This window comes from Polypterus senegalus, chromosome 9 (assembly GCF_016835505.1).
Source record: "Polypterus senegalus isolate Bchr_013 chromosome 9, ASM1683550v1, whole genome shotgun sequence".
Lineage (NCBI taxonomy): Eukaryota > Metazoa > Chordata > Cladistia > Polypteriformes > Polypteridae > Polypterus > Polypterus senegalus.
The window spans coordinates 35088503-35100859 of NC_053162.1; the positions used below are offsets into that span (position 1 = coordinate 35088503).

The 12357-nt window shown below is 38.4% G+C and overlaps 1 protein-coding gene across 16 annotated transcripts in view; it reads left to right on the forward strand.

The window, feature by feature from the left end:
* chd9 (chromodomain helicase DNA binding protein 9) overlaps positions 1–12357 on the forward strand; it is a 277289-nt gene that overhangs the window by 223920 nt on the left and 41012 nt on the right. For all 16 annotated transcript variants that reach the window (XM_039762900.1, XM_039762899.1, XM_039762897.1 and 13 more), the window contains 3 exons: positions 5588–5843; positions 6503–6713; positions 8791–8986. In XM_039762900.1, coding sequence (XP_039618834.1) covers positions 5588–5843; positions 6503–6713; positions 8791–8986 — 663 coding nt within the window. The remainder of the gene's footprint in view (positions 1–5587; positions 5844–6502; positions 6714–8790; positions 8987–12357) is intronic.

Genomic DNA, 12357 nt, shown 5'->3' on the forward strand with positions numbered 1-12357 from the left:
ATACCTGAATGTATGTACTTCTTCTTTGCTAAAATCCATTGGCCTGAGTGTGTGGCTGCTGACAAGCCTCTGGAAAGTTCTTGGGTTAGCTTACAAAGTTGGGGAAAGTGAGTGCAGTTGGTGTTACTACTGACCTGAAATGATTTGTGCAAAGCAGAACCAGTGGCATGAATGTGCATGAAGGCAGTGTATTAGGCAGATGACAGAGTATGGAGCCATATGGAAGACTGGACGTTGTTTCAGGGCTGAGCTGCAAAATAGTTCTTTGGAAGCAATAGTCCTTGCTTTTTAACCCTAAATAACATTAAAAACACCTCATAAAATCATTTTTAGTGAGTTTTGCATTTCACAATATCAAAATTCTGTACAAAACAGAATTTAAGGCGACTTTGTGAAGCTGTGATAAACAAAACTCTGCTCACTAGCAATATATGTACTATACAGTATACATAATAGATACATATACAGCATATTCATTATCTTCTAATAAATATTCAAAAATAAATGTATTAAGTAGCAGGACTTCAGTGTAACAGCCGATACAGTAAATGTAGATACTATCATTTTTTTCTGTTTATATTTTGCTTGAATTTTGTAATGCATCACATTCAAGGGAAACATATATTATTTGTGAATGAGGAATTTAGTTGGCCAAGTGAGTTATGATTTAACAAAACCATCACATCACTGTTTTTTTCATCATGGCACTGCCAGATCTGAAAGGCAGCGTGGGAAATTGCTCACATACTGAAGTGACTTTAGCTGCAGGTGGAAATCCCATTTTACTTTATGGTGCCAAGCAGAGTGCAGCAGTCTATTAGCCAGCAAAAGCTCTGTGAAGAATCTGTCTGTTGTTATGGTCCTGCCTTTGTCCAGTCTGATAGCGGTCACGGGACATTGTATCTTTTATTGCTGGTACAACAGATAGCCTTAAGCAGGCATCAGCCACAGCGCTGCTCTTGTGAAAAGAATGGAGATAAATGCCATCAACTCAGAGAGCGAGAGGTAAGTTCATTGTACCATGTGAAAGTCACTGAGAATACAACTGAATAATAAAAAAACAATCACTTTTACAAGAAGCCAAAATTTACACCAGGTGTTACAGAGTGAAATCAAATGTATGTTTTTATTATATTATAGTAATAATAAGAATAATGGCAGTTCACTACTCAAAACATGGAGCACCCGGTCTCGAACCCAGGACCTTTGGGTTATAAGGCAGCAGCTCTTACCTCTGCACCATTCAAGAACACACATAAAGTCCCTGTTGATTGACATTTGAGCTTGGGTTTTTAACTCATTGCCAGCAACATGTAAATCAAATGTTTTTTTTTTTCTTTGGTTATAGTCTTGAATAAAAAGCGCATGTGTTTATTTGATATTTGGACTAAAATCTTCACACATTATACACTTCACGTCATTATTAGTATAACATTGAAAACATTTCTGCTTTAGGTATGTGTTCAGCATTTCTTGCCTCGCATTTCCTTTCATCCTACACTCACCCAGATCTTTGTAGACACGGAACACACATGAAATGCATGTATTCCAAATAACAATATACTGTATTATTTACCCTATACAACTCCAAGAACCTTACATGCAGATAAGGAGCTTTGGCTTGAGCTGGGAGAACTTTTTGCCTGAGCTGAGCTCTGTCAAAGCGGGGGATGAGACAGCAGGCTGTTTGTGCTGATCGACACATTTACAAAACAATTTTTTCATAGGCTTCAGGGATTCTAGTGTTAATGATCCTACTCAATTCAGTAGTATGAATTCCTCTTTATGGACTGATGAGTGACAGAATCCTATGATGCAGGAAAAAAGAAACAAACAAAAGATCAGTTATATCATCAGAAATTAGACTGTTTAATAAAAAACAGTGATCTTATGGTTTTGTTAAATTATAACTCACTTGGCCAACTAAATTTCTAATTCACAAATGATACACATTGCCTTGAATTTGAACCTCAGGGTTTGAAGTCCAAAGCCTTAACCACTATACCATACTGCAAGTAAATTACAAATCAAACAATGCAAACGTGATTGAAGTGCACGTTGCAGACTTTAATTGAAAGGTATTTGCATACATTTCGGTTACACCATGTAGAAATTACAATACTTTTTACATGTGACCCCCGTGTTTCAGGGAGCCATAATGTTAGGGACAATTGCCATCACAGGTGTTTGTGATTACTCAGGAGTGTTTCATTGCTTCATAAGATACCTTGGCTTGCTTCTACCCTTTGGAATTTGTAGTTGCCATTGTTCAACATGAGGATAAGAGCTGTGTCAACGAAAGTCGAAGTAGCCATTATGAGGCCGAAAAACAAGACTAAAACCATTAGAGACATCAGTTAAACTTTAGGATTACCTAAATCAACTGTCTGGAATATCATTAAAGAGGAAAGAGCACACTGGTGAGTTCATTAATTGCAAAGGGACTGGTTGGCCATGGAAAACCTCCACTGCTGATGACAGAAGAATCCTCACTAGAGTAAAGAAAAATCCCCAAATGCCTGTCCAACAGATCAGAAACAGTCTTCAGGAGGCAGGTGTGTGTGTATGAGAGGCTACTATCCACCGAAAGCGTTGTGAACAAAAGTACAGAGGCCACACTGCAAGATGCAAACCACTAGTTAGAAACAAAAGCAGGATTGGCAGATTATAGTTTGCGAAAAAGTACTTGAAAGAACCTGCAAAGTTCTGGAAAAAGGTCTTGATGAGTCAAACATCAGTCTGTATCAAAGTGATGGAAAGATCAAAGTGTGTAGACAAAAGGAACTTCCCAAGATCCAAAGCATTATTCTTTTCTCGGTACTGAAATGTGGCACTTGGTGCCACAGCCCACCTGCCAAGTTTTTTTGCCTGCCTAAGGTAAAGTCATCCCCCATGAATCGTGGGAAAGAGGGGTCCTTTCATCGGATTAGCGCTATTTCAGCTGTGGAATGGCCAAATGGGGGAGGCAGCTTGATGGATGAGGTCTCCAGGACTCTAAACAAATCCAAATCATATTATGTGATATTATCTACTGTTAAATTCTATTCCATACTTCTAAAATTATTTTTGTACTGTATGGAGGATTTGTTCTGTTTTGTGTATTGTTCTGTATTGTATTGACCCCATTCTTTTTGACACCCACTGTCAGTCAATGGAGTTAAATCCAATTAAGAAGAAACTTAAGCTACAGCTGATAACGACTGCATTAGAGGTTTGGCAGAACATCACCAGAGCACCAGCTTTTATTAAAAACCAAAAAAAGTGTCCAAAGTGCAGTGCAGAAAAGATCATCCATAAATACAGTTCAATACAATCTAAGGACTCAGCTTATCACATCATTGTATACATGGGATATGCAACAGAATCCTAAATATAACTGCTTTCTATTGCTATGTCCCAAACATTATGGTGCCCTAAAATGTGGTGGGGGTCCAATAATAATTCTGCAATGTGTACTTTAATCACATCTGCATTGTCCATCCATCCATTATCCAACCCTATATATCCTAACGGTCATGGGGGTCTGCTGGAGCCAATCCCAGCCAACATAGGGCGCAAGGCAGGAAACAAACCCCGGGCAGGGTGCCAGCCCACCACAGGGCACACAGACATCCACACACCAAGCACACACTAGGGACAATTTAGGACATCTGCATTGTTTAATTTATAATTTTAAACCATGGAGCAGAGGGATATATCAAAGTCAAATTAGTTTACTAACTCACTCATTATCAAAAATACTCTGGCTTAGTTAAAAAGCTGAATTTTGGCAGGTTTCTACAGTACTGTACATCTAGGCCAGTAGGTACAGACTTAGAAAGAACATTTCAATAAATCAGTATTTAAGGGTGAAAAACTAGACACAGCAACATCTCATAAACACTTTTGAATAATTTCATTAAAATGAATGGTCAGTTTAAATGCTTGTACAGCTCAGTAAAGTGGTCCCCCATGAACAGTCCATAGAAGAGGTGGACAATCAACATAGTTCATGATATTGTTTGTTTTTTTTTTATATAGAATGTTTAAAAGTTCAGTTTGTTATGTAAATGTGCAGCCAGTAATTATCAAAGTTGTGTGTAGTAAGTTAAAGGAAATCATGGTTAAGTGTATGTTGCTTTAGAGCTAAACCCCCTAAAACTTTATAACGGTTCAAGATTACAGAATATAATTAAAGCTATTATTTTTAAAGTATGTGCTACAGGGTGAAATTATTATTTACACCCGGAATTCCCATTATTCCTACTAATTACCTGTTTGAATTCAAAGGGATAAAGTTTCCTCTAAAATTGTGTTTTGCAATGACATCGACAAAAGCCAAGTCACTAGGGAAAGCAAGAACTGATCCAAGACACGAATGTTTTACTCTTGTGCAATTGTATGTAGCATGTTCAAGAGTAACAAGCTCCAGTGAACTAATAATTTTAGCCTCGATTTGAGGGACTACAACAACAAAATTATTGCATACAGTAAAGTACTCCATTACTTACATATTTCCCATAAATCTGATTAGCTGGCAGCAATATAATTGAGGCTCCTTGTCTTAGGAAATTTCCTGAGCAAAGCCAAGTAACACAGCTAGATTTTACATAAGATGACAGGCCATTAGAGTGTATAAGTACACACACATCTGCTTTAGATGGTTGGGCAGTGACAGAAGAGCAGTCTTCTGAGAAAGCCATAAAAACCTGCATGCAGGACTAATGTAGCATTTTACAAAAGCCATCCACCTGAAAATTCAACTCCAGACTTAATTGGGTGAAAATAATTACTCATTGCACCACACTACTACTCTGTGGTTTCCTTACATTTTTGCAAGAATTTACTCAATCATTTTTTATGGTATTTATTAAAGTGGTTTATTTTAAAGCAGCTTTCACAACATTCTCTTGATCATTTTAAATACTTTTATAATCTATTAATTTGTTATATAAAAAGATATAAAATCCAGAAGGGAACAGGTGTCCTGTTGGCTTAGGTCAGCAAAATTGTGATTTTACTTTTTTCTGATAGACCCTTGGATCTCATCCACAAAGGCCATTATGATCAACAGATAACAGTGAAAAGTAAAACTATTTCTTGACTGAAACTTTTTTTTACCAAGTTTTAACCAAAACTATTAATATCAATTTTTTCCATGTATATATAAATATTTATATCTATAAATGGTGGTTTGGTATGTAAATGTATTATATTTGTAAATCATTGTCAGTTCTTTTGAGATAGTTCTCAGTGTAGATCACTGCATAAGAATAAAATCAGATTAATAGGGAAGGTCAGGGCAGGGCAGGGGTGCTTTGGTGTGTCTCCATTTAATATCCCTTTACACGTGTTGCTGACATTGACCAGTGCTCTTCATTGCTAATATCCTATTTATGTCTAGTGCTATATGTATGTGTTTAGATGCCTCTTAGGCTTTTGACACACATTTTAATTTACAAACAAATCTCTTGTATGTACCACATATATGCCGTGATTTGTTTAAAAAGAATATTAGCCCCAGAATATTAGCCCCATTATTGACTTAAAAGACAAAAATTAGACACAAGCTCTGTGGATCCATTATGTTTCTTCTTGCTTCTTGCAGGTTCAGAAGCTACAGGCCATCCTAAAGCCAATGATGCTCCGGCGCTTGAAAGAAGATGTAGAAAAGAAGCTTGCACCTAAGGAGGAGACCATTATTGAGGTTGAACTGACCAACATTCAGAAGAAATATTATCGGGCAATCTTGGAGAAAAACTTTTCCTTCCTGACTAAAGGGGCTGGTCAAGCTAATGTGCCCAATCTTGTCAACACTATGATGGAGTTGCGCAAATGTTGTAATCACCCATACCTTATAAAGGGTGCGCCATGTAAATTCATTCTGTCTTACCTGTTACCTCTTTGTTGCCAGCAAAAATAGAAAAGGGTAGAAGAGTGTAACTTTGATAGCTTAGAGAAAAATTAGAACCCAGATAGAAGTTTTTAAAGCTTACAATCTGCAAAAGCTTAAAACATAACATCTTAAATGCCATACAGCCTCAACAACAGTAGTATCAGTAAATACACCCCAGTACTACAACACACTTATTCACATATTCTTGTTCTGTTCTCACCTGATGCGTGCCTTACATTTTATTAATTTAAAAACCATTCTTCAACATTGTTAACATAACATTTGCGAGTCTTAGTTGCAGAAATCTGGAGCTTATCCTGGCAGCACTGTGTACAAGGCTTTAGTTCATCATAGGGCCCATTCATAATGGCTAATTTAGAAACACCAGTTTACCTACTCTGAACTTCTTTAGAGATGCTAGAGGAAAGCCTGGATCGTTGCTAAAACGATTTTTCAGGTCATATAATTTCATGCCATTCTTAGAGGGATAGTCATGCATATTATCTGTGTAAATTGTGGTGAACTACTTGAGTAATTTACTAGACTAGAGGAGGTCTACTCAGAAAAAACAGTGCTAGAATTGGATATGTACACTGGATTAAATACTTATATTTATGGCTTTTTCAGGTGCTGAAGAGAAGATTTTGGAAGAGTTCAAAGATACATACAGTCCTGCCTCCACTGACTTTCATCTGCAGGCAATGATCCAGTCTGCTGGAAAATTAGTTCTCATTGACAAGCTGCTTCCCAAGATGAAGGATGGGGGCCACAAAGTACTGATTTTTTCCCAAATGGTTCGATGCTTGGATATACTTGAGGACTATCTCATACAAAGAAGGTAATAGTGTTTTACTTATTATAATGTACTTAAGACCTATGCCTAAAACAGTCAGGAAAATAAAGTTAGTAGATCGATGGTTTCTTGTGACGAAAATAATCAATCTAAAAACAATTTACATTTTCTTATATTGCTTTCTGCTTTTCTCAGATGAATTATATATTACATAATATACAAGACTAAAAATAATACATAAACTGTGTGGACCACGAGGGTAGCACCGCCAGCTTTACCCAACACAGAAACTTGTGGGACACAAGTGCAAGGCACACACTGATTTTTATTTTTTCTTCTCGCTTGTGGGAACCGTCTTCCCCATCTCCCCCATACACAGCAGCACAGTCCAAGCACAGCACAATGCACAAACAATAAGTCTTCCTCTTTCTTTTACTTCTCCTCCACTCCTTGGGTCAAGCTTCATCTTCCTCCTCCCGACTCATGCTCCCCGAGTAGTGGCTGCTGGCTCCTTTTATAAGGCACCCGGAAGTGCTCCAGGTGCATGATTACTCATGACTGACATGACAGATAACAATTTTAGATCTTTCTTGATGATAAATAAAAAGGGCTTGTTTGAAAACTGTTCAATACAGCTGCATTCTGTTTGATTTGTTTAAATGGCTCTTTAGTTAGTTAGAATGTACGTAAATATGTACTTTATTTGTCCTGAATGGGAAAGTATCACTTTTTATAGAAGGTCTGGAAATATTATAACAAATAACAACAACCACCCACAAATACACACATTAAATTACAAAAAAGAAGGGAACTTCTGAATTGGTTTACAATAAATAGTATCACATTTCCATTAGCATTTTGATTTTATGTTTTAATAAGTACGGTGAAGTAATAGCAGTGTACTGACTCGATAAACTGCAATGTTGATTTCAATAACACTTGCCTCAAGTGTGATTTACTGACCTAAGAACTACCAACTGGATAGTTACTAGTTTAGTCTTCACCAGTCACCATAGACTGAACTTGAGCAAGCCACTTAAATTATTCATGCTCCATCTGCAGAAAAATGGAAATATTGGTAATAATCCATTTGTGATTTGTAACTCACTATGTTTAAAATGTCAGTTAATCAAGTACTGTATATATAATGTTTCAAATCTTGTACTTTAAGCAAATGTACAAGTCGTTTTGCTTTTTAATTCCATACTTAATGGAAGTAAAGCATATTAGCAAAAGACATTACTTTAACTGAAAGTGAAAAAAATAACTTTATCATCAGGGATATCTGTTGTTTCAGTATATGAAATTACTACAACAACAACAACATTTATTTATATAGCACATTTTCATACAAAAAAATGTAGCTCAAAGTGTTTTACAAAATGAAGAATAGAAAAATAGAAGACACAATAAAAAAAAACATAAGTGAACATTAATTAACATAGAATAAGTAAGGTCCGATGGCCAGGATGGACAGAAAAAACAAAAAAAAAAAACACCAGAGGAGAAAAAAAATAAAATCTGTAGGGATTCCAGACCAAGAGACTGCCCAGTCCCCTCTGGGCATTCTACCTAACATAAATCAAACAGTCCTCTTTGTATTTAGGGTTTTCATGGAAGGACTTGATGATGATGGTCACGTAGACTTCTGGCTTTCAGTCCATCAATGTTGGTGCATCATGATGCTTTGAGTAGGTAGTGGTGGCGCAGGCCGCCACCACAAAGAAACCGGAAAAAGAAACAGAAGAGAGAGTAGGGGTCAGTATGGATTTTGGAGCCACTATGAATAGTTATTATGATGAATTGAACATACAGAGTATCAGTATTAAGTTAAAGTGAAGTCATAAAAAAGCCATGTTAAAGTAATGTTTTTTCAACAGTTTTTTAAAGTGCTCTACTGTATTTGCCTGGCGAATTCCTATTGGCAGGCTATTCCAGATTTTAGGTGCATAACAGCAGAAGGCCGCCTCACCACTTTAGTTTAGCTTTTGGAATTATAAGGAGACACTCACAAGTTGAAGGATTTTTTTTTCCTTCTGTATCTTGACATTATTTGTGCGGCACTACTTTAAAATCATCTACTGATGGAGAGCCCAAGACAGCTAATATTTTTGCACTTCAGGTACCTCTATGAGCGGATTGATGGTAGAGTGAGAGGAAACCTACGCCAAGCTGCTATTGACCGCTTTAGCAAACCTGACTCTGACCGCTTTGTGTTCCTACTCTGCACCAGAGCTGGAGGCCTGGGTATCAACTTAACTGCTGCTGACACATGCATTATTTTTGATTCTGACTGGAACCCCCAGAATGATCTACAGGTGAGTAACAGACTCTATTCTTTATATGAAGTAATCTGGATGATCATTGTACAATGTTAAGTAGTCGTTTTTAGCTAGTGCCTATTATTTAAGACAGTTTGCCTAATTTGCCCCTTTATTCACCTGAAAATAAAATTATCGATAATTGCAATTTATTGTCAGGAATGATTCATTTCAAAAACAGGAAGAATTGTGACAAAAAAAGTATTAGATAAAAATGAAAATTTTATTAGCATTTCACAAATTAGAACCAGAAAATTCCTGGGTTAACCATCCCAGGAATCTCTTAGGATTCTGTTGCTCACACATTCAAAGCAACTCAACAAGTTCCAGAGTCAAATAGCCTTGACACACATAAAGATCTCATCCCAGTTAAGAGTGCAGAATACACTAAATGATGTGGAAAACATCTGCAGCCACAAATTACATTTTTTTTGCCTAAAAGAAAATACATTGGTGACCAGTTATGATAATGTGCCCTGACTGATGCATTCATTTATTTAGTTATTATTTTATAAAATGTGTGTGTATCATAAAGAATAATTGGAGAAGTAAACAAAACTTAAATGGGAATTAAAAAACAGTGCAGTCAGATATGACACAGTAATGATATGAAGATATATGACTATTACATGTCGTGAAAGCTGCTCTGTGTTAATGTCCCACAAGATACACACCAAGCACCACATACCCCTGTAGCACCAGCTTCACTTCTGCTTTCCCATTTCCTTGGTCACACCAATATGTGTGTATACATTTACATTTATGTACATTTATGTATTTTACATAATAATACATTTATGTATTTTAATACATTTATGTTTATTATGGCACTGGAGAATGGCATTGTGTTGCATGTTAGTTAGACATTTCAAAAAATTCTATTTACTATATTCTGTTCATGTGAGAATACTACTACAACTACAACTAACAACAAACATTGCTTAATGTTTAGTAATAATAAATATCCAAAGTAGCTAGTGAGCCAAACCGTTAATCTAAGAGATATTATTACATCTTAGGAATTTGGGTGAGTGAATCTGTATAGACTATTAGTATAGTATAGTATTGCTATATGTATATATGTATATGTATATATACTATATGTATTATAGTATTAGTATATTACTTCCATTTCCGGCGCCGCATCCGAGTGGCAGCCTTTCCAGCAGCTCCGTATATGACTTTATCTTTTTACCTTTTTATCTCTATTTTTCTGTATTTCACTGATCACTTCTACCACTTTCTTTTATGTGGAATTGCTCCCTGGACACTTTTTACTATTTTACTATTTGACATGGATTTTTAAACTCAGAGAATCGCCTATTCAAGTAGTCAGCTTAAAGCACTGAGAAGAAATGCTTATGCCGGTGTGGTTCCTTATTTACCTGACGAGGTAAGAAGACGATATGGGGGCAGCCGAGCCGGCGCAAAGATAAAAGATAAGATTAAATCGAGACAACTTGAGAGAAAATTTGTTATAAACCGTCGGTGCCTTCTGTGATCCTGGGAAATGTAAACTCACTACCAAATAAGATCGACGTACTGGCTGTGCTGGTGAAAAATGTCAGAACCTACAGAGAATGCAGCTTGCTGTGTTTTAGTGAAACGTGGCTAACGTCTATCATCCCAGATGCTAACGTGGAGCTACGCGGGTTTAGCACAATTAGAGCGGACAGAGACGCAAGTACCTGTGGAAAGAAGAAAGGAGGAGGACTCGCTCTCTATGTCAATACAAAGTGGTGCAACTCAGGACATGTAAACGTTAAAATCTCCACTTGCTGCAGGGACATTGAACTGTTGGCCGTAAGTCTGCGCCCTAATTACTTGCCCAGAGAGTTTGGACACGTGATTGCTGTTATTGTTTACATCCCCTCAAGCGACGCGAGATGGCGAGTGACATCATCCATTCCGCAGTTGCTAAGTTACAAACGCAGCACCCTGAGGCACTTGTGCTAATCGCTGGAGACTTTAACCATGTAACGCTGGACAAAACATTACCTGCCTTCTCCCAGTATGTGGATTGTAACACTCGGGGAAACAGGACTATCGACCTACTGTATGCAAGCGTTAAAGACGCATACAGCGCCACCCGCTGCCTGCGCTTGGGAAAGCAGATCATAACCTGGTTCTGCTTCAGCCTCAATACAAACCAAGAGTGAGGCGCTACCTACAACTACACGCTCATTCAGGAAGTGGTCCCTGAGGCAGAGCAGGCTCTGAGAGACTGCTTTGGAACTACAGACTGGGATATATTGCTTGGGTCACATAGTGAGAACATTGAAGAGGCTGTTGAATGCACAACTGATTACATCAACTTCTGTATGGACATTGTAGTTCCAGTAAGAACAGTATGCTGCTATGCTAACAACAAGCCATGGGTTACAAGTGACATCAAGGGCCTTTTGAACCAGAAGAAAAGGGCTTTTAAAGGTGGTGATCAGCATGAGCTCAAGTGCGTGCAGAAGGAACTCCGAGTCCAGCTCAGGGCGAAAGAGCAGTACAGGAGAAAGCTGGAGCAGAAGTTGCAGAACAACAGCATGAAGGAAGTGTGGGATGGGATGAAGATTATCACTGGCTGCAGCTCAAGGGGTGCCACCATCGAGACAGACGTGGAGAGAGCAAACCAAATGAACAACTTCTTTAATAGGTTTGATCACAGTAACCCACTCTCACCTCGAGTACTGCATCCTCCAACCATCCTTCTGCTGATACCAGCATAGGTGAGACATCCCCACCCACAATTACAGCAGCCCAGGTGAGCAGAGAGCTGAAAAGACTTGTGCCAGCAAAGCAGCGGGTCCAGATGGTGTATCGCCACGATTGCTGAAGGCCTGTGCGTTGGAACTGGGGAGTCCTCTACAGGCATCTTCAACCTGAGCCTGGAACAGGGAGAGTCCCAAGGCTTTGGAAAACATCTTGTATCACTCCTGTCCCAAAGGTATCACGTCCTAGTGAGCTGAATGACTTCCGCCTGTTGCTCTGACGTCACATCTGATGAAGACCATGGAGCGGCTGCTGCTTCACCACCTGAGGCCACAGGTCCGCCATGCCCTTGACCCTCTGCAGTTCGCATACCAGGAGAAGGTGGGAGCGGAGGATGCCATCATCTATATGCTTCACCGATCCCTCTCCCACCTGGACAGAGGCAGTGGTGCTGTAAGAATTATGTTTTGGACTTCTCTAGCGCCTTCAACACCATCCAACCTCTGCTCCTTAGAGACAAGCTGACTGAGATGGGAGTAGACTCACACCTGGTGGCATGGATTGTGGACTATCTTACAGACAGACCTCAATATGTGCGTCTTGGGAACTGCAGGTCTGACATTGTGTCAGCAATACAGGGCGCCGAGGGGACTGTACTTTCTCCG